Below are 23259 nucleotides of genomic sequence, written 5' to 3'. Positions count from 1 at the left end.
GTAGAAAATGTGACTGTGGATGTCGGGATAAGGCCCTCCTTGCCTGGATGAACTTGGGAGTGCGAGGACCTTGCAAAGACAGCCTCACTGAGAAGCAACTGTGCCAGTGCTCCAAACCTGCCATCTTCTGCTCCCTACCTGAACCCACTTTGCCCACGACTGCAAGTTGTTTCGGGTAGCCCCCTGCCCATTGACATGGAAATGAGTCGAGGCCTTGTTTTCAAAGTCTTTATTTAGTGCGTGTACAACATACCAGCCAATGCTCGGATGTTTTACAAAGCCCCGCTGAGGTTGGGCCAGGCCCATGGGACTAGTCTACACTAATGCTGGAGCAGAATGGGAGCTGAGCTCCTCAGTAAACTTGGCCCGAAAGAGCCCTCTGATGCTATAAGGCTGAAGTAACAACTAGAAACCATCCAGACGCTCCACCCCTTCTCCCTCACCTGGTCCCTTTTCTGGGAAAGGAGCCTGAATGTAGAGCCCACAGGGACTGTCCCCTCTGGGTATACTGGGTCTTCCTACAAAACTGATTTGAATGAATAACTGAGATTACGGCTTAACAATTTTAGGTGAGAACTGAAACTTTCTATTAACAAACAATTAGAAGAGACACCAGTCGTGAAAAATGCATTGAAAGACGACTGGCTCTGTCCTGCCGTGATGGTGAACACCTAGGGCAGGGTGACGGTTCTGTTCCTAGATCTGGGAACGGTGACGCTCCCCCTCATCCGCTGCAGGATGGAGAATCTCTCATGGAGTGTTATTTTAGTCTGTGGAAGAGAAAGAGAAACGAATGGCTTCTATTAGTCCTGCCCATGTAGTAGCTGGAAAGAATCCCCAAATGCGCAGAACCTGGCCACCTAAAAGCAGAGGGAGTGGAGGGATGGGGCAGAGTGAAGTGCCTAGGCCAAGCAAGACAAGAGCTTTGGAGGACCTGGAGGGAGTCTTTGGTGAAGAAGCCCCTGGGGGGCCACCAATCAGGGTCACTCAGCAGCATCCCAAGCCCCATTCGAAGGAGTGGGCCATCCTGCCTCTGACCTTCCAGTGTGCTGGTCCAACAGCCCTCCACATCAGGCAGACTCTTTCCTTTGCTGAGGAACTCAAAGAACCATGTCTCCTCCTGCCATCCCCCTCAGAGGGCAGCAGAAGAGGGACATAGTAGAAGGGTAGAAGGCTGCTTCAAGATCATTTGAGAGGCCCCAGATCTGCTCACTTGCTGCCTGCCCTCCCTGCATTTGGAAACACCTCCATGTTTGCAGCTGCAGCTTAAAGAAAAGCGAAGGCCAACCAGGGGGTTGCGACTTGACACAAGCAATGATGTCTTCAACACCATCCGTAAAGCCAACCTTGGAGAACATTTATTTACGGTGGCTCCCAACAGATTTGGGTGCTCACAACAAGCCACTGCCTGGAAAGGAATCTGAATGATCTGGAAAAGAGAAGCCTTCCTTTGTCTGCTAGAAAGGAATCCAGGAGCAGCCAAGATGGTCTTCAAGAGGGTGGACCCCACATGGGGGAAAATGCATCAAGCTACTCCTTTGGCCTCTTTGAATTTTAAAATGAAGCAGAGCATTCTGGGTCATATCTGCATATCCACCTGCACACTGCAGGCTTCCAGCCCCTTTCCATGGCTTCCCAGTGCTTGTAGTTCAAATCTAAATTCTTCACTCTTGATCCCCCAAACCTCCTAAGGCAAAAATGTCTTACACTCCACCCCATCACAGATCCTCACTTCCAGCCACTTTGGTCCCTCAAACATACCTGCTAACCTCCACACCTTTGCCTGTACTGTTCTACCCATCTACTACTTTCTTCAAAGCCCAGTTCCAGCTTCAGTTCATCCACAAAACCACCTCTACGAGCCTCAGAAATCGATGTTCTCTTCCCTCCTCAAACCCTATGGACTGTCTGAGCCATTCCGGAGGCTCATAGTCTACTGGATATTAGAGGGGTAGCTGGGGTGGGGGGTGAGTGTGCCACTGTGCACAGAGCACAGGGCCTGGGCTCACTCAGAAAGACCCCAATTGAAATCTGGCCTCAGATACTGACTGTGTGACCCTGGGCAAGTCACTTAACCATGCTGGTCTCAGTTTCCTCATCTGTAAAATGCAGATAATGACAGTACCTATCCCCTACCAGGTGGCTGTAAGGATCAAATGAGATCATATTCGCAAAGCACTCAGCCTAGGTTCTGGCTTTCCTAGTAGATTGCAAATGCCACAAAGGTTTCTTAGGTTCACATCGGCTGCTGCTAACACCCAATGCTTTGTAGTTAAAACAAATACTTGAAATCTTTCGCCTTATTTATGCCTCCTCAGAAAATTGAACTACAGGGCAAACATCCAGTCTTGGGTTTTGCTCTCTTATACAGCACAAGGAGATCGCATATTTTCCAAGTAAAGCCTGAAAGGAGCAGGGGATTTTTCCTTGTTTAGTCATTTCAGTTGTGTCCAGCTCTTTGTGAACTCATTTAGGGTTTTCCTGGCAAAGACACAGGAGTGGTTTGCCACTTCCTTCTCCAGCTCCTTTTACAAATGAGGAAACTGAGGCCAATAGGATTCAGTGACTTGTCCAGGGTCACCCACCTACAAAGTGTCTGAGGCCACATTTGAACTAGGGAAGAGGAGTTTTCCTGATTCCAGGTCTCGTGTTCTCTCTACCGTGCTACCTTAGCTGCCTAAATATGCCAAGCAGAGCCTGAAAGTAACCGGATTTTTCCCATAGCACCTTGTAAAGTGTCTTGGCAAGTTTGTCCACTATACCTGATTGCCGAGAGCCCGGAAATTGTATTTCAAGGCGATCCCTTTGGGCTCGAATTTCTCAGTCTTGGGTAAGGTAGGCTTTTCTTTGACATCTGAAATTTCCTCATCGCTGCTTCTGTCCGATCTGTGAATTACAAATCCATATGGAATGGTGTAAATGCACTTGGCATGCACTGAATCAGGATCCTTTCCCCTCACAGGAAGGAAGTTCCCCGAGGGCAGAGAACATTCCATTTCTAACTCTGGATCCCTAGCACTAGCTGTATAGGAGAGTTACTTCATACTGGTGACTGGATCGACTCATTCTACAACCTAAGGCCAGGACTTGGGCCTTAGTTTTCTCTAGACGACGAAGGGGTTGGAGCAACTGGTGTCCAAGCCCTTCCAGTTCTAGATGTTTATGGAGGACATTCCGGAATCTGGGCCCACCAAATATCACATCCAACTAGACTCCAGCAGCTGTGGCTAATTCAACCAGGTGGGTGGGGGCCAGGGTAGCGGGGAGAGAAATCTGTGCTTTTCTCATAAAACTGTGTCAGGTCCCCCCTTTATTTCCTCATCAGATCATCAGGCCTGGAATTAATCATGGAGTCACAGAGCTATCCCACCACTCCCTCCAGTCCTACCTAGAGCAAACTGGACCACCTAGAAGAGGTTTGAGGATGGAAAGAGTCATTTAAAGCCTCAACATTCACTGAATTACAGACCCCTGAGAAGTCCCAGAATCCATGAGCACGTGAGAATCCAAAAAGAAGGAGTGGAGAGGAAGAGGTACCTACCACCAAAGACACACATGTGCAGAAGTGCATGCTAAAAGCCAAAAGGCAGGAGAAGTATTACTTACTGATCATCTTGATCCACTTGAGAATTTTCAATACAAATTGTGAGGATGGCTCCAGGTTTGAGTTGGACTTGGTACCTACCAGGAAAGCTAGACCATACAGATGTTTAGCTCGGGTTCACACAACCCTTGGGAATTCATTAGAAGGGTGCCATCTCCCTTCGAGCACAATTACCTGCTTTTGTTTGTCGATTTCCGCTCAGATGAGTGGGATTTTGATGGGGATACCTGAAAGACCAAACTTCTGAGTCAGAAGTGTAACAGAACATCTGTTACCCTAAAAAAGAACTACATTTCCCGGGAGCCCTCTGACTTCTTGTCATTACGTACTTCCTGTAGACAGAATAAATTGAGTAGGGGAGCCTCCTCTCCCTCTTTGGCCTGATGTCAGTAAGCATGGTGGTGGTAAGTGAGGGCTGATCACTGGATGATCAGCCATGGGCATGTGGTTTTTTTATTTTGTATCCCCTTTATTCCTTTACTTTTAATGATCATTAATAAATCTCCTAAAATATAATATTTTATTATTGAGATTTAACTTTAATTTTTACATTGATGGCAACCACAAAAGGGCCTCAGAGGCCACTAATCCCTCCAGCCCACCAACGACAAGTTATCTCCCATACTCCTCCAGTGAAGGAGGCAGCCTATCCCATCTGGGACAGTCAGCTCCCATGGTTAGAAAGCTGGTGCAGTAACTTTGACTCAGCACCTGACTCCTATCCCTGTGCCCAGGCTGGGTCTATGCATGGTTGTGTGGACCTGATCTGAGTCTCGGGCATTCTTTTGCCCTCCATTTTGCTGCCCATCCATTAGCCAAGTAGCACAGGTACGTGGTGGAGAGGGAACATTTAAAAGCAAATCCACATGGTATGAAGGGAAACATTGGCTATATTGAGATGGGCACCAAAATGCAGATCACAGATTTAGAACTGGCAGGAATCACAGAGATCCCTTGGTCCAGATGAGGTAGCTAAGGGCCCAGGTCACACAGTTAGTAGTTACTAGAACTGAGATTTTTTAGGGTTTCTTCCCATATTAAGGCCAGGAGGCACATCTTAACGAACTATTATTTATGTCTAAAATGAATGATGGGGGGCAGTGAAGTGGACATGGCCTAGCTATATGGCCCTGGACAAGTCACTTAACCCCAACCACCTAACTCTTCTGCCTTGGAAACAATACTATGCAACAATTCTAAGATCGAAGAGGTTTGTCTTAATTTGTCTTCTTTTTTTTTTTAATAAATAAATGATGATGGGAGAGTGCAAGGCTCGTAATCAGGAGGACCTGGGTCCAAAGCTGGCTTCAGATACTTCCTAGCTGCGTGATGCTGGGCAAGTCACTTCATCTTGATTTCCTAGCCTTTGCCCTTCTGCCTTGGAACTGATACTAAGAGAGAAGTCAATGGAGTTTTAAATAAATCAATAACTACATACATCAATGATGATGAAATTGGCTACTTGAAGAAACGAGGCCCCCTTAAAGTAAAAATGCCCTCTAAAAGAAAACTGATTGTGGCTTGGAAAACTGAAAGCAATGATACTCACCTGGGTCACTTCATCATCCCTCTGCTGCCCCTGCCTCTTCCCTCTGTTTGATATAAAAGACTCCAGTTAATCCTCTTGGGATGGGAAATGATGACCTTGTAATGGCTTATGAAGAATGGCTACTTTCAGTCTCAGCCTGACCGTGTGACTTCAAATAGGAAGCCAAAAGCCAATGACAGAAAGCTGCAGAGGCCCCCTGGAGCAAATGAGCCCTTTGCTGGAATGTGGCTGCCTCAATAGAGGCATGAAGGCTTACTAAGCATTTATGATGAAGTCTAAGGAAACCTGAGAGAGGGACAAACTGACTTGGGATTTTTGGGTTAAAATCATATTCTCCCAACATCCAGACTGAACCCAGTGCTCAACCCTAAAGGCAGCACAAGGACTTTTTTTCTATGAACAAATGAGAAACGATAAAGAAACAGCTGCTGTCCAGTCGGAATTGAAACTCATACCTTTCAGGTGATGTTTCACCACTGGCAATTGTGCCAGAGGCCTCCGAAGGCCTGAGGGAACAAAAAGGGGAGGTAAGTGAAGAATCTGGGCCACAATATTGAGGTGCCAACAACTCTGAGAAGTGTTCACCTAGACCTCTGTCTCCAAAGAGACGGTGCATGTTAGAGGTCCTCGGCCCCAAGACTTGGTTTGGGCTTTACTGGAGCCCTGGAGTTTTTCCAAAGGACTCATTCCCAGACTGAGATCTTGCCATGGGTCAGGTTGTATAAATTCAAAGAAGCTCTAGAACAATGTTGGTGAATCTTCTAGAGATCATGCGCCCAAATTTCATCGGAGAGTCCCCCTCTGGCACACGTGCCACATGTTTGCTAACGTGGCTCTAGAAGGATGGCTGTATTGCTTGTTATGGTTCTCAAGGTTTGTGTTGATGAAGCTAACATCCTAGAGGCAACATGGTATGGGGAAGGAGGAGGAAGAGACAGATAGTTACACATGCATACTAGGTTTTATCATTAGCCAACAACTTTACTTGAAAGGTTTTTCCAGCTCTCAATGAGAACTCACACTGGCCCAGTGGTGGTAGTGCCTGGGTAGCTACTCTCAGTATCCTGGTCTGTCCCTCCCTGCTGGGTGGAAGCTGGCCTGAAGTAGTTATGTTGGGGGAGGACCCTGGACCAGTGAGTTCTCTGTTTCTCACACTTGCCACATGATTCGTTAGCATTCTAGGGACTTAACAGGGAAATGCTGTCAAGGTCCTCTGCAAAGGTTCTCCTTCCCTAGTTAGAATGATGAGGGAAGAAGCCCCTTTGCCAAGTCCCTGCTCACAGAATACCTCCTTGGCTTTCGTGGCTTTGGTTCTCTAGGAATCTTTATTCATTTATCTTCCATTCAAGTCTTACTTGAACCCTTGTTTTGGGTGCAGAGGTAAGCCTGGGCTCTCCAAGGCCATAGTTTGACAGCACTAGCTCTGGCGTTAGGCTTGGCGGAGTGGAAAGGCCCAAATCTAGGCATGACAGTGGGGGAGACAATGTGCCTCATGCCTGAGGACTAGCCAAGCTAAGCTGCTCAGAGAAACTTAGCACTAGGTTGGCCACAGGGGGGTGATCTTTTTAGATCACAGCAATTCTTTTTTTTCATTTTTATTTTTTGAAAAATTTGTTTAATTAGATGATTCAGAATATTTTCCCCTGGCTACAAGATTCATGTCCTTTTCCTCCCTTCCTCCTATAGCTGATCGCAATTCCACTGGGTTTTACATGTATCATTGATCAAGACCTATTTCCATATTATTGATATTTGCACTAGGGTGGTTGTTTAGTCTCCATCCCCAGCCTTATCCCCATCAAACCATGTAATCAAGGAAATGTTTTTCTTCTGTGTTTTTGCTCCCACAGTTCTTCCTCTGGATGTGGAAAGCATCTTTCCCATTAATCCCTCTGAGTCACAGCATTTCTTAAAGACCAACTCCATTTAAAAACTGAATTCTGGGACACCAGGCACCAGGCATGATGTCCACGACTCCTTTAAGGAGCCCTGACTGCTAAGTCAGAGAAGCACTGTGAGCTACATCACCGCAAAGAGGACCACACTGACAATACAGTAGATCCCGGAAAAGGTGAAGGAATTTTTTAACCCAACAAATAGGATTCAGCTGGGCTAAGGAGATACCATTATAGAATTACAAAATATTACAGCTGTTAGGGGGCAGTTAGGTAGCACAGTGGATAGAGCACTGGACCTGGAGTCAGGAAAACCCAAGTTCAAATCTGATCCCTGACACTTATTAGCTATGTAACCCTGGGCAAGTCACTCAATCCTGCTGGCTTCAGTTTCTGCACCCGTAAAATGAGCTGGAGAAGGAAATGGTAAACCACTCCAGTCTCTCTACCAAGGAAACCCCGAATGGACTCAGGAAGAGTTGGACACAACTGAACCACAGCAACAAGGGGGCTTGGAGATAAGCTATCTGCTTCAACCCTTCACTTTGTTTCATGGATGAGGAAACTGAGGCCAGGTCTTTTGCTCAAATCTACATGAGACCATAAATGTATTCAAGGACTCCCCAGCCAGACTTCACTTTTCAGGGACAGACCAGAACAATTAATGATGAGGTAGCTACTGTGTCCAAGGCCTGGTGTTATCTTGCTAGAGAGGGCACAAAGTATGTTTTTGGCCCTTCGTGACCTCCAGGAGCTTACGTTTTAGTAGAGAAAAGGAGAGATCTACACAAACGTTCCTTTCCAGAAAACAACACATGAATAAGTATTTAAAAGACACTCACATACCGTTATGAGAGATCCCAGGAAAAAAGGCAATTTCCAACTTGGGCAGAATACTCTTAACTGCTAAGAGGAAATTTTAAGAGTCTGGCTCTATCCTATCCTCCTTCTAGCTAACCTTGAGAGAGAGATGAGGTTTACAGAAACTACCATAGGACATTTTCCAAAAGCACAGCCATATCAAAGACAGCTCCAGTGTCTTGTCCCATTCCCACCCCACCCCCCCAAATAGGGAAACTAATTTACAGTAATATAATAATGATTTGGGGGGTCCAATGTGGTTTGTTCAGGGTAGAAACTTCTATTTGCAAAGATGGACCTCTAACTACGGCTCATAGGCTCCTGGCCAAGCTGGCAGGGATCTCAGAGGTCATCTAATCCAACGTCTTATTTTATAGATAAGAAAACTGCAGCCCAGGGAGAGGCTGGGTTCACTCATGGTTCCCCACAAGTCGTTAGCTTCCAGTTGCCCAAAGGTGTTTAACACCTCCCTGAGATAAGATGTGGCTTGCTCATGACCACAAAGTTAGAATGGGTTCAAGGTAAGACTTGAGAACCCAAGTCTTCCTCCCAGACTTCCAGGCAGCTTCCTCCACTCTTCTCAGTGACAAAAAGTGGTATCTTGCTGGTGTGGAATTGCCACTTGGCTCAGCTGTCACTAAAGGAATACAGAGAACTCTTTTGAAATCTCCCAGACTCTATTTTTACCTTCTCGCATCACTCGAAAATGGATTTCTCTCTTGTCCACGTGTTGGTCGTCTTCCACGTCTTTCAAAGTGGTTATTTTGGTTCTGGAACTGCCTAGTTGTTGATTCGTCATCTTCATCCTCCTGTAAAGAAATCCCATTGGAGAAAACGATTACAACACTCCCTCCACCCCAGGATTTTCCTTGGACATGCCTTGGTTCGGGTCCCCAAACTCCTACTTTCTCTGAGAATGAAGTGATACCTAAGGGGTAAGTCAACCAAAGTCTTTTTTTCTTAGAACAAAGATGAAAAAATGTCTCTGGTGCCTTAAAACTGGCAACACGGTACTGCATGTATTGAGTGTTAATAAAATGTAAAACATAGATAGAGAATAAACTAGTTCCGTTGGTGGTCTGGTTGAATGCCCAAAGTCCCATCGTTCTCAGGCCCTGATATCTTTCTCAAGGAGTGAAAAATGACCAGGGACCTTTGAGGTCATCTGGCTCAACCCAAAGCAACAGGGCTTGGAAGCGCAACACCACCAACAATAATAACAATAGTCATAAGATTACATAGCACATTAAGGTTTGCAATGCATTGTATATGTGTTCCCTCATGTGATACTCACATATGATCCCTGTGAGCTAGATGCTAATATTATTATCTTCATGTTACAGATAAAGAAATTGAGAGAGAGAGACAGGTCGAGTCAGGTGCCCAGGATCACAAAGCTCGTAAATGTCCAAGGCTGAATTTGAACTGATGTCTTCCTGACTCCAATTCTAGATAAGAAAACACTCTTCACCTAGGTGGATCAGTACTTCCTCTGTAACTTCTAGTCTGAGAGAAGTCTCTAGAGCACTTCGAGGTGAAGTGACTTATTCAGTCACACAGCCAGTGTATGGCAGAGGCAAGACTTGAACTCATGATCTTCTGCCCCCATGGCCCTCCACTCCTCTAGGAACTATTCCTACTACTTCTCAAAAGCACCAAAAGCCATCAGAAAAACAGTGTTGCACTGCTTTTCAGGGGGGAAATATTGAAAAAACATAAAGCCCATTTGTTAGACTTGGAAAATGATTGAAAACTTTAACTGCTTATTCAATTTCTTGTGAAAGAATTATGCTCCACCTTTCTTGAGATCACTGCAGGAAGTCTGAGTTATCAGAGAACCATCAACTTGAAAAATACATAAAGATATCTTCAAGCAGTTGGGGAGGCCCTTCAGGTAGAAGAGACATTTGTTTTGTTTTGCTAGGGCCCAAGAGAGAATGGTACCACCAGGAGCAGTCAATGGGGGGGGGGGGCGGGGTACAGCTCTAGAGAGGGCTTGGTTACCAAGTTCTCCTCACTGTGAGGAAATACTTTTGCGGCCAAGTGGCCACAGACTTCCTGAGGAGGCCAATGGGTCCCCTTTCGTAGCAGTCTTTGAATGAAGGGCGACCCCTTGCTGGGGATCAAGTGAGATTCTACACGCAAAGAGCTTTACATACCGTAATGTGTCATCACAGTGTTGGCACTTCAGACCATCATCAGCCTCGTTTTATCGGCACAAGAGAATCCCTGTTCTTGTTCAGGACCAGCTGGCCTCTGAGTTTTGAGATTCTAGGAGTCTGGTGAGGGTCTCCTTGTGTATTCTTGCCTAGGGGTGGGCTCACCCATATGACACATGACATATGAAGGGCTGCCCAGTTATCTCTCCCACTTGTTGGCCTCAGCGTCATGGGGCTAAACGTGAAATCAAACCAGGACTCCCCCATTTCCCTGACATGTCTGCCCAAATGGGTTTTAGAGCATACTCGAAACCTAAGCCCGTAGAGCAATATAAAACAAAAAATGCCGATAGGGCCCCACAAAAGGAGCGGCATTTAGCTAGACTTCCCAATTTCAATTTTCAGCCATGCCCGAATAGTGAGTGGCAAATGTAACCCCAGCTCCCCCCCCCATAAAGTTAAAGAAATAAAATGAATCAACGACCATCTAATTGTTTGCTGGGACTGCCACAGGCATGGTTGGGGTCAGAAGGATGCTAAGCTCCAGTCTGGTTCCCACCCTTCCTAGATGGGGGCAATCGAGGAATCAAATAGGCACCCCTACAGACCATTTGAGTCACCAAATATTGATCATTGCTTTACCTCATAAGCTGCATTGTTTCTGCTGAATGACCTGTTGCCTGAAGAATATGTCCTTGGCTTGGATAAATTCTGAATGGTTCTTCTGTAATTATTCTGGCGTCCAGACCACCTCCTTATCCGCTGGGGTCCTAGGAAAATAATGATCAACTGTATGTATCAGGCACTAACTCAGCACAGCTCCCAGCAGGCTTCTGTTATGCTCCCAGGCTCCAGAAGTCATGCACCGGGCTTAGCAGAAGGTCTAATCTGCCTTTCCAGTGAATTCTTCCCAGTAGCCCTCTAATCGAGCTCTGGCATCACTGCTGGGCAGGATCACTTCAGACTAATGTCCTGATGAAAGCAACTGCAATGATGAGCTCCCAGCCCTTCTGCCAAGCAAAGGGAACCTGACATACTGTGCACAGGGAGGACGATGCCTTCCTGCCATGATGGACCAGAAATAGGCCACCAGGCACCTGCTGGAAATCGATGCCGCCTCCTAGAAACACCCAATTTCTAAAGGATAAAGTAAAGGCTAACGTAAAGGATAAGTAAAGGATAAAGTAAAGGAGAGCACTGGAAATCAGAAGAGGATAGCAAGTTCCAGAAATGCCAATTGGGATCGTTATCTGCATCCAGTGAAGCCTGTAGATCGATGGGGGGGGGGGGGGTTAAGGGGGGAAGGGCAGATCTGGGACTTCAGTGAGGGCAGTTTCTGGTGAGGAAACTCCACCTACCAATGCAGAGTGGGCACTATCTCTGCAACTCTTAATCTAAGAGTCCAAGTTATTAGCCCTCTGGGACTTGAACCCGGGTCTTCCTGCCTAACACAGAAAGGGGAAGTCACTTTGGTTGGAATTTATGTGACCTTTTCAGGTAGAAGGAATATGTTAGTTCTGAGTCAGCTGCCTAATTATCCCAATCATATGTTTCTCTTCAAGTGGGCAAGCATATAGAAGTCTCCCTTGCTTACTTAACTATGGCATGGGTCCTCTTTCCCTGCTTTCTGCCCCTCTCTAAGGACATTCCTTTTGGGGGTACTGAAGCAGTCAGAGGTAGGCAGCAGCTGGTGAGAGATTTAGTAGAGACCTTCACTGGAGGATTCTGCTGCCAAAGAGCATCAGGGTCTTTCCAGGGTCCTGAGAACACTCTGGTTTTTTGGAAGCTCTCCTCCCACAGAATGATACCCAGTAAATGCCTATGAAAATGTTATGGACTGAGCTGGGTGATTGGGCTGGGGCCCAGCTCAAGCACCGACTCCCTACAGAAGAAGATGAGCATTTTTCAAAGCTTCCGTTGGGTTTACCGATGACCTGATGGCAGCCAGTTCCTTTCTTCAGTGATACTGTGGGATTGGCTACGGAAATGACAACTGGACCATTAAGCTGGACTTGCCCATGTGGTACAAAACAGGCCCTAAACAATGGTTCAGACCAGACCAACATCCCCTGAGGGATGTAGCTGCATTTTTCATTTCACCCAAGGTGGGTCAATGACTATTGCCAACACGAAGAAACTAAACCACAAGCCAAGGTCCCCAGAGATGTTTCAGAATGCTAAGTTTACAGCTCAGTAAGGCTAGTGAGTGAGTCCATCATAAGAAGAAGTAATCGTTTTGAGGCTAACCTTCATAAAATCCTCTTTGGTAATAGTATCTGTATCCATCATAGTCTCTTCTTCCATCATAATAGGCCTGGTTACGGGCCTGTGCCCTGCGTTGGAGCTTTATGATGTCATCTGAAAGGAGAAACAGATATGACAGTCAGTTAGACACACTCCAGAATGATCCCACCTCGAGCAGATGTGGGGGCGGGGAGGGGGGTACACTTTACAACCCCACTGCACAGATGAGTGGTAGCCCCGGAGATGTTCTACTGGTTAAAAAAGTTCAAGAAAGGCTAGACTCCATTTCCTGGAATGCTCGAGATTAAAGAGGCCTTTTGGCAAATACATCATAACTTCACAATACAGACTAGTACCTCAAGAGAAGCAGTGGGCACTGAAAGATGTTGATGAAACGGTATTACAGCCCTCAAGGGAAAGTGGTCCAGAGCCCGAGTTCTCTCGAATACACCACCAGAGATTCAGTCACTCACTTTCATGGACTTTTACATCCACGAGCAGCACTACAGGGTTACCCACAGGGCCTGGTCTTGAAGCATCTTGTTCTCTGCTCTCTACCCTACCCCAATTCTTCCTCACTGACTTCCATTATTTGATGCCTACAGGCCTACCAATATCAAGGAATTACTGTGGGTGTTGAAGGTTTTCTCCTCAAAAGGCCCTTATTTGAGACAAATATCAGGAGTGGAGGTAAAGAATCTTACCTTGAATTTCATTGGGCAACCCCGCATTTGGAAGTTCAGTTAAGAGAGCAAGGCCCTCTGGGAACAGAGAATAAGTGAGGCACTTAAGGAGAGGCAGAACCATGAAAAGAAAACTCTACCCTTCCTTCCTTCCTTCCTTCCCTCCAGAAAAGCCTCACCCTTCAGATGCTAGTGGTCTACAGGACCCTGTTTGGCCTAGGGAGGGCTTCTTGTGCCACATAGGCCAGGGTGGCTCAGATTTTCATATGCAGAATTCAAGAGGATGCAGAAGTGCTCAGATTCTCCTAGCACCCTTAGGATCCTGGGCACCTCACTGAACCTTCTCTATAAAATGAGCAAGTCATATAAAATAACCTTGAGCATTCCTTCCTCCTCTGAATCTATTAACCTAGCATCCAGTGAACCCACTGATGGTCTCCCCCACCCTGCCCGCTGCATTTGCTCCCTTTTGGCCTGACCTGAGTTGGCAGCAGTGTGGGCCTGGCAGTGCCCTGGGGAGTCCCCTCACTTGGGCCAATGTGTAGTTCCACTAGATTATCTGCTATCTCGGAACCTCATTTTTCTCACTTGTAAGAAGAGAGTGATATTGGCCATACTCCCTACCTCACTGGGTGCTTGAGAAAGGCGAGCACTCCTTAGATTTCTATCCCCCACCACCCCAGCCACCTTCGGCCCCTTCAGCGCTAGAGGGATGTGACTGTGGCGAAGAAACCCAATCTGACAGAAAGGGGAGGCAGCAGCAGAATAGTAAAGTGAAGGAGGTGCCCATCAAAAGATGATCGCTGCCTTCATCTCCTGGGTATCACTTTCACACAGACATCAGGAAGATCAACTGTCCCATTCCCCAGTGAACAGATGCAGATGCCTGTCATAGCCATGTGCTTGATATTCTGGGAACCGCTCACAGTTGTTGCTCCAGGGCAGGGAGATGCGGCATGAGCAGCATGTTGGCACCCCTCCTAATCGAGATAAGGCTAGTAACTGACACAGGTCCCAAAGTGTTGGCTGGACCTTCCCACAGGTTTTGGCTCGATACCCTCCGTCCCAAAGGGCTAAGCAAACAGTGCAGAGCTTTGATAACCTTGCAGGACAGGCAATGCCTATACTCTCAATTTTCAGATGAAGAAACTGAGGCTCCAAAGGTCCCTCAAATGTCCCCAGGCTCTCATATTTTTTCACATCCTCTAGGGGGCCTAGAAGCACTAGCCATATAATGAGGGCTTAATAAACACTGACTGACTGAATGAATGAAAGAAAGAAAGCCTTTGAGTTCTCCCTACCACACAGGATCACTGTGAGGTACGTGCTTTGCCGATTCTACTTAGAGTTCCAGAGAAAGGCAAAGCAATATGAACAGCCTTGGGACATAGTTGGGGAAGATTAGGAACAGGAAGGAGTCTGAGGCTTCTTCCCTTCTCCTGGTGAACAAAAGGAAGGCTTTCAAATGCCTCTTGTGCCAACAGAAGTTTGGGGGCTTGGAGATCCGACCCTAGCAGCAGCACCTCCCCGGCAGCTGTCCAACAAGTACGGTAAAAATGGAAGTTCCCAGGGAGGAAATGGAATTGTTCTCAGCCAGTTAAATGTGTCCCCTGAATATCTCGGAGGCCTTTGACTAATCACTTGAAAGAATAAAGCGTGGTCATCCTCTAGACCCATCTGTAGTGCTTTGGATAGAATTACATGTGTGTACATACACACACACACACGTGCACAAGTGTACACACCTACATACCATCTCCCCACAAAGAATGGAAGCTCCTTGAGAAAGGAATTGTCTCCCTCGTTGTCTGTATCCCCAGCCCCTGGCACAGTGCCTAGAATGTTAAGTCGTGCTTAATAAATGCTGTCAAATGAAATCGATTTGTTCCCCGGCTTTTTACTAGGGGTTGACGGACTCTTAAAAAATAGCTTAAACATTTATTTCAAGATAACTGGTTTCCTCTGTAATCAGTATTACGTATTTTAGTTCCTGGCAGCTAGGTGGTGCAGTGGTAGAGTGCCAGGCCTGGTGTCAGGAAGACATTCTAGAGTTGTGTGGCCCTGGGAAGTCACTTTACCCTGTCTGTCTCGGTTTCCTCACCTGTCACATGAGCTGCAGAAAGAAATGGCAAATCTCTCGAAGTATCTTTGCCAAGAAAACCCCAAAGGAGGTCACTAAGAGGCAGACACGATCGAACAGCAAAAGTCTCAGAGAGAGCCCTACTTGAAGAACTCACGGCTCTGCGGCCTATTCACAGATAGAATTTCTAGCAATAAATCTTACGATTTTATAATGTGCTATTATATGATATGCAGCAAAGGGCATTGCTGGAAATGATCACAGAGCATTTAATAATCGCAATGCGTTATTTTATCATGGTCGACTTTCTTTTTGTAAGATTAAGTCCCTGTTCCTGCAACTCATTTTAGTACCACCGAACTGCTCAGTGCCTCCGTGCTGGGCCAGACAATCAGGATGAGGAGGTCAAGCACCAAGTAATGGCTTCATGGCATCCAAGACCAGATTTGTCCATAAGTCCACCATTCCCTCCATGCTCTGCCCCCACCTCCAAATATGAAAAGGCAGGGGATTGAGCAAGCCTCTTGCCCCACCTGCCCCCAAACCCTGCTGATCTGTCTTTGTTCCTTAATCTCCAAAAGATGGGCCAGTAGGACCAGCCTCACCTATTCTCAAGAGCCCAGATACCGGCCCTTGATTTAAAACGTCAGTGATGCCTTTGTGTAAAGTGGCCGAGGAAATTTTAACTTTGAAAGGGTTTTGGATTCAAAGGGGGAAGATGGGAAGTGACCCTTTTCCAGCTGCTTCTTCTTCTTAGAGACCCTGCAGTTTCTGTGCTCTAGAGTCACTGGAAATCCTCCCTGGGCCTTTTTGGGGATATTTTTATTTTATTTTATATTACATATATATATATATGTATATATGTATATATACACATATAGACTACATATAATTATATATTTAATATACGATATATAATTTATATTATCTTTACTATATACACATATATAATAAATATATTATAAATTGATAAATGTCAAAACTGAGAAACGGGCATAAGGAGAAGAGAAACTCTCCCCCAATACCTCAGATAACAGGAAATAGAGTTGTATCACAGGGTCAGTCACTAAGCAGAAGGGCCTGTGTGCCAACCACCAAATGTGTGCCAGGCTCTGTGCTAGGATACAAAGACTAAGAATGAAATGATCCTTCCTATCAAGGAGCTGATTGTCTCAGCAATCCAAAAACAGTCACCAGGCCTGGTAAATTTAGCAGTAAAATCACATAGCAGGCAAAGTGCAGTTTGGCACTAAAGTCAGTCCCGAACGTGGCGGCCAGCTTCAGGAATGGGCTGGCAGCAGCACAAACCTCCCTCTTCCCTTCTTTGGTTTCACTCTCTCCCCACTGCTCCCATCTCGCTTTCACTTACTATACTTATTGAGTCGGGGGACTCTGGTGCCAAATGTTGGGTTGGTTTTTTAAATCACGTTTGTAAAAAAGTATGTTGGGATATCAGGGGGAGAAATCAGAATCAGACAAGGCACAGAGGTGATCACAAAAGGTTGTTTGGATTATATGTTTATTTATATATTTATAAATGTTCATGTTCTATTTATATATTTATTTTATATGTAAACAAAGCTTTTCTCATCTACAAAATCAAAACATTATGAAAAAAAAAACACCTTTGCATTTAGCATCTCTGGCCAAAGCCTGACATGCATGGACTGACGTGAATATATGAGCCATTCCCCAGCTGATCAGTGGGCAAAGGGTGTGAACAAAGAGTCTGCAAAAGGAGAAATAGGAGTTATCAACCATATGATAACATGCTTCAAATCGTTCATAAAAAGAGACACAAATGAAAGGTACCGTGAGCTTTTACCTCACCCTTAACAAGCAGCCATGAGAAGACACGTGGATTCATGACCTGGGAGAAGCTGTGCATCGGTGCAAACTTCTGGAAAACCATTTGGAATTCTGTGTACAAAGTTACAAATTGTTCCCACCCTCCGGCCTCCAATCCCTGGGCTGGAATTTTTTGGATGAACTGGAAACTAGAAAAAAAATGAGGATCCATGGGTAGAGGAATAACAACAAACTGTGGAATTGGCGTAGAATGGGATATTATTGTTTCATAAGAAATGGGGACTACGAGGAAGTCACTGAAAAATGGGGAGCCTTATATGAAATGATGAGAAAATAGAGTGGCAAGAATAATACTCTTTATGCAGTGTCTACAAAAAGCAAATGGAGGGGGCAGCTGGGTGTCTCAGTGGATGGAGAGCCAGGCCTAGAGATAGGAGGTCTTGGGTTCAAATATGACCCCAGACACTCTCCAGCTGTGTGACCCTGGGCAAGTCACTTCACCCCATTGCCTAGCCCTTACCATTATTCTGCCTTAGAACCAATACACAGTATTGATTCTAAGATGTAATGGAAGTGTTTAAAAAAATAATAATCTTCATATTTTATATGGCATTAAGGTTTAGAAAGCAAGGTAAGGGTTTAAAAAGAAGCAAATGGAATTGTCAATGAAAAGACATCAGAATCAAGATAAAATGCAAAGACCAACCTTGGTTACAGAGCACTGAAGATGAAATATACTTCCCCCTCTCCTTGGGAGAGGTGGTGGACCAGAGGAGGTGCAGCATCTCACATGCCCAGTGGAGGCAGTCCCTGTGGTGGTTGCTTTTGCTTAAGAGTTTTTCTTTAAGAGGAAGAGTTCTATGGGGGAGCAGGGTGGGGAAGGGAGGGGAATTGGGAAGTGACTGTGGCACAGAAAACCAAACATGTCAATAAGATAAACATAAGAAAAAGAAACAACACAATGTAGTGGTCACCCTAGATCCATCTTGGCAAACCTATGGCAGGTGTGCCAAAGGGGGCTGCTCCCTTCCCCCTCTCCTCATGTGCCTGAGGACATTTTTTCACATCACCTGCCTCTCTTCCCAGTAGCCCAATGAGAGTGCTTCTTCCCTCCCCTGTCTGGAGTAAGGAGTATTTATTAATTATTATTTATATATTATATATAATTAACAAATATAAATATATAGTATTATTGGGTCTCTAAAAGGTTTGCCATCACTGCCCTAGATGATCTGGAAGGTCCCTTCCAGAATCAAATCCTAGGACCCGAAATGGAGAACGGAACCAAAAAACCTTCTAGATCACTTGTAAGTCATCTCCTTCCTTTCTTTCTATATCTCATCTATCCCTCAATCAAGGAGACAGTGAAATTGCCCTCCTTGATGTGTCTGGCACATGTCTCTTTCTGTCTTTCAAACTTCTATCTGGGGGTCCAGAGCCTCATTTTTGTGTCAGGACCCCAACATTTGGAACCGGAAGGAGCCTTAGGCAGCAGCCAATCAAACTCCTCCATTTTACTAATGAAGAACTAGAGCTGGGTAACTGAAAAGCTAATTTACTTGTTCAAAGTCATTCATCCAGAAAAGCAGCAAAGTGAAGGTTCCAGTTTGGGTTCCGATTTTACACCCATAGCTCTTTCTTTATGTATGCTCTGCTCTACTGACACAATGCTCTTTGTGTTATCCCAGCTAGGTTCGGGGCAATCACTTGAGTTCCAGGCATAATTCTGAGACATTATGCGTGTTATTCTTCCTGCCTTGAATTCTTTCCCTTTCCCTCTTCCAAATCTCTCCATTCTCCTCGGCCTTTCCTGACAAGCTCAAGCCACCCAATGGCAGGCCATGCCTTATTTTTCAGAAACTGAAGAGGCAAGGGTTTGTGGGAGTTTGAAGGAAGGCCTCAACATCTATATGAGCCTCTCTCTAACTGTAACTTACAACTAGCCAAACCTGGTCTGAGTCCATCGTTTCCAAACATCAAATCTCTAAGATCCTGATTCGGAAACGTTTATGGTTTGAATTACTTGGAACTGCTTCCTTGACTTCAGCCATTTAATAGCCAGCTGCCTGTAGTTAGTGAACCTCAGAAATGCAAATGTACGCTGCACAAATTGGGATCTCCTCCGACCTCCATTATTCTCTTTCTGAGATTCAGTAACTGGGATGAAATAAGCCCTTGTTGGGGGTACGGCGGATTTGGATCACTTTACCACTGCAGCCTCTATTTCTCATGGTCATTCAAATAGAGTACTTTGCTCATTCACCTTCTCCTTCTATCCCCAGAGGCTGTGCTTGGCTCTGAAATTTTTTTAAGTTTTTAATTTCTGAGTCTGGGGTTCTTAAAAAAAAAACCCAAACCCTTACCTTCTGTCTTAGAATCGATGCTGTGCATCTTCTGTTTGGGTCTCGGTTTCTCTTCCATAATAACATGTTATCCTAAAACTCTGATGATTTCTTTTTTTTAAATCCTTACTTCCTCTGTCTTAGAATCAATGCCATGTATCAGTTCGACTGCAGAAAAGTGGTAAGGACTAGTAAATTTAAGTGACTTGCCCCAGATGTGCACAGCTGAGAAATGTCTAAGGCCAAATTTGAACTCAGAACTTCTTATCTCTAAGTCTGGCTCTCAATCTACTGAGTCACTCAGCTGCCCCTTGGGAACTTAAAAAATTGGGGCTCACTGGATAGTCATGCCTAGAGATGGGAAAACCTGGGTTCAAATCTTACCCCAGGCACTTACTCACTGTGTAACCCTGAGCAAGTCACTTAATTTTGCGAGGGCCTTGCAGCTCTTCTGTCTTAGAACCATACAGGGTATTGATCTCTCTAAGTTGGGGAAACTAAGAATTAAAAAAAAATCATGGGAGTTTAGGATAACGTGTTATTATGGAGGATAAAACTAAGGCTCAAAGTGAAGGGGCATGACCATAGTCATCTACCTCAGATTCTTAGACTTAAACCAAAATCCTTCAATAGAATCTCAAGGCTCCAAAGGAAGGACAAGGAGGAAAAAATGACTGCAAATATAGGTAACATCACAAATGCCTTCCAAAATGGCTGCCAAGTTGACGGCGGCATCACAAATGCTTTCCAAAATGGCCACCAGTTTAAAGGCGGCATCACAAATGCCTTCCAAAATGGCCGCCAGTTTAACGGCGGCATCACAAATGCCTTCCAAAATGGCCGCCAGTTTAACGGCGGCATCGCAAATGCCTTCCAAAATGGCCGCCAGTTTAACGGCGGCATCACAAATGCCTTCCAAAATGGCCGCCAGTTTAACGGCGGCATCACAAATACCTTCCAAAATGGCCGCCAGATTAACGACAACATCACAAATGCTTTCCCTAATGGCTGCCACGTGAAGTCGGCCATTTTAGGCACTTTGCTGAGGAGATGAGGAAACCGTTAAAACTCTATTGTTTAGAGCTCTAAGACGCCATTTTAGGTTCCTGGGCACCCCGCTGAGCCTCAAAACCGCGCTTTTAGATTCTAAAAAGGCATTTGAAATTTTGAAAGTGAATCCTGTCTGGATCCCCCTCCCGGCATTTTCTCCCCTCAGGAATCAAAAGTGATGGCTCCGGTCAGAACGGCCTACAAAGGGTAGGAAAGGGGCAGGAATGGGAGTGGTCACTGACCACATTGACCACTGGTCAGTTGGCTGGAGGGCCCCGCCCCTTCCCACCCTAGCCTGCCCAGTTCTACCATGGAGAGCAGAAGCTGCGAAAGGGCCCTGCTAGGGAGGGGATGAGACCATAGAAAGGCCGAGAGCCCCCAAATTCCCAATTTGCCCCGCCACCCACCACCCTCCACCCTGGGACCAGCCCGGAGCCACTCACCCAGAGACATGTCGATCTGTGGGTCACCGCCTCTGCCCAGCTTCATGGAAAGGCCTGCCTTGGGCCTCTCAAGTTTCTCCATTTCCAATTTTTGAACTGAGGGTTCCACCCAGGCCAAAAGAATCTTCGGAACGGTTTGAACCGCCCCACAAGCCTCCCCTTCTTTTGCTATAGCCCCGGCTTCAGTGAAAGAAGTGGTGACTGCCGCTGCCACTGACCCTATCCCGGCATTTGCCGTGGGTTCCACTACTACCTCTGCATTCCCTTTCCCCGTGGCCTGAACTCCCACTATGGCCTCCGCCACATTCACTTGAGAGCTCTCTATCAGGGCAGCCATCTCCTCCAGGCTCTTCCTCCTATGTGAATGGCGGAGTGGAAGCTGCGCGTTGATCACCACAGCAGTCAGGAAATGCAGCGCCCTCTGGATGTCGGGAAAGGTACAGCAGTCCACACCCTTCTCGGAGGCCCCTATACCTACGCTGGCATTGGCCAGCTCCTAAGGGTGTGGTAGCCAAAGCCCTTCCCTCTCCCCCATCAATCTTTTCACCCTTCCTCTCCGGTTTTCAGTTCTAGCCCAGTTCCAAAGCGGATAGACCACCTAACAAAACCTTGGTAAAAGGAACCTCTAGAACTTCTCCCCAGTAGAAAACTGCCAATCATAAAGGCAAGAGATTTCATTAGAAGAAATCCCGTCTGGAGGAAAAAGAAAGTGCTCTAGTCATGGATTTCCTCGGCAACCATCCAATCTAAGATAAATATCAGAGAAATCCAAATATACACAAAATGTTAACGTTTGATACAGCTTTAAAATTGACCAGAGGAAAGAATTCCTAATTTCACAGATGGGCTTGAGGACTGTGATCAGGGCTGCTCAGCAGCAGCAATTTGGCTGGAAATGAATGTAGCTCTACAATTCACACACTGCCTAAATGAATTGAGGTGGATGAGAAATAGAAACGGAGAAAGACGAGAGCCCACTATGTCAACATAAAACATCGAGGCAAATGGAATAATGTGGATGTGAGGTGGGTAAGCACCAAATACATGCCTCTGGACTGCATTCCATATAAAATTACACAGCAAAATCGGCATAACAAAAAGTTTAGATCGGAGAAATACTGAAGTAGTAGTCCTAGTCTAGAATGGACAAATGATTAAGGGATATTTGTGAACAGACACTTGAAAAAAGTATTTCAACCCTTTTTTAAACCCTTACTTTCCATCCTTGAATCTCTATGCTGTATCAATTTCAAGGCACAAGACGTCACATTTGAATCCAGGCTCTCCCGCCTCTCCCCCTGTTTCTTATCCATTTGCTTCTTTATTCCATTGCTCGGAACACTTTAAAGGTACCAAATAAAAAGTAATGGAATGAGTGGACATAGAGAGATATGGTTATAAAAGCCAGTACATTTTCTCTGAGGACAATAGTGGCCAGCCTCTGGCCCCAATCTCCGGCTTCTCTTTATCACATTAATAAATGTCTACCTTGGTGAAAGGTGAGTGGAAGAGACTCTAAGAGAGAGCTATTCACACCTCCATCTAGGTGAACTCCTGTGGACACACATAACCTACATAGGGAAAACACAGTACATACATTTCACATAGTAGGTTTGGGCACAGAGCATCAGAAGTGGAGTCAAGAGGACCCGAGTTCAAATCCATTCTCAGACACTTCCTAGCTGTGTGACTCTGGGCAAGTCACTGAACTCCTCTTACCTAGTTCTTATTCTCTTCTGCCTTGGATCCAATACGCAGTTTTGATTCTAAGATGGTAAGGGTTTAAATTTTTTTTAAAGAGGATATAAAAACATCCCCCCCCAGTCTAAGACACACATACATACTGTCACTGTTATGGGATAAAATTGAGCCCTTACTTTTTTGTGAGCACTCCTACATAGATTCACTGCCTGGAGATTTTAATTGTAAACATTCTAGACTATAGATCATTTATTAATTTTGAGGCTATAATTGTACATTCATTTATTTTCCTAGTGTATGTTCCCTCACAAGACAGTTCCACTGATTTAATTTTACAAGTGTTTCTTGATTGTTTGGCTCTTTAAATACTCATACTTTACTATAGGATTTGCTATGAATATTAATATTAGATTTGGTGTGAGAAATCTAGAGCTTAAATCACAAAAATGCTACTGCCTGGTAGAAATGTTCATATTGTTCTTTTGCATTTAAACAGCCCTAGACTAAGTGTATGTGAAATCATGTAAAACATATTTATATATTCACCATGTTGTAAAAACAGGGAGAAAAAAATGTACTTCATTCTACACTCAGAAGTCAGTTCTCTTTTTGGAGAGGGATTTCATTTTTTATTAGCAGCCCTTGGAAATTATTAAGAATTATTGTATTGATCAGGGTAGTAAAGTCTTTCAGTTGATTATCATTACAATATTACTGTTACTGTTTACAATGATTTCCTGGTTCTGTTCAATTCACTTTGCAGCAGTTCATTTAAGTCTTCTGAAGTTTTTCTGAAACCATTTTCTTCATGATTTCTTAGTAAATGCAGTCATCATCAT

At 45.2% G+C, this 23259-nt stretch overlaps 1 protein-coding gene across 1 annotated transcript in view; it reads right to left on the bottom strand.

The window, feature by feature from the left end:
• Window positions 1-214: 214 nt before the first annotated feature.
• The window catches only part of LOC103104288 (uncharacterized), a 67971-nt gene continuing 44926 nt past the window's right edge, over window positions 215-23259 (bottom strand). The window contains exons 6-15 of the mRNA XM_056809330.1: window positions 20720-21215; window positions 12316-12426; window positions 10711-10838; window positions 8597-8718; window positions 5609-5659; window positions 5154-5196; window positions 3779-3831; window positions 3607-3693; window positions 2763-2886; window positions 215-770 (exon numbers count right to left, since the gene is read on the bottom strand). Coding sequence (XP_056665308.1) covers window positions 672-770; window positions 2763-2886; window positions 3607-3693; window positions 3779-3831; window positions 5154-5196; window positions 5609-5659; window positions 8597-8718; window positions 10711-10838; window positions 12316-12426; window positions 20720-21215 — 1314 coding nt within the window. The 3' untranslated portion in view covers window positions 215-671. The remainder of the gene's footprint in view (window positions 771-2762; window positions 2887-3606; window positions 3694-3778; window positions 3832-5153; window positions 5197-5608; window positions 5660-8596; window positions 8719-10710; window positions 10839-12315; window positions 12427-20719; window positions 21216-23259) is intronic.

Source organism: Monodelphis domestica, chromosome X (assembly GCF_027887165.1).
Source record: "Monodelphis domestica isolate mMonDom1 chromosome X, mMonDom1.pri, whole genome shotgun sequence".
Classification (NCBI taxonomy): domain Eukaryota; kingdom Metazoa; phylum Chordata; class Mammalia; order Didelphimorphia; family Didelphidae; genus Monodelphis; species Monodelphis domestica.
This window is presented reverse-complemented; position numbering and strand designations above follow the sequence as displayed.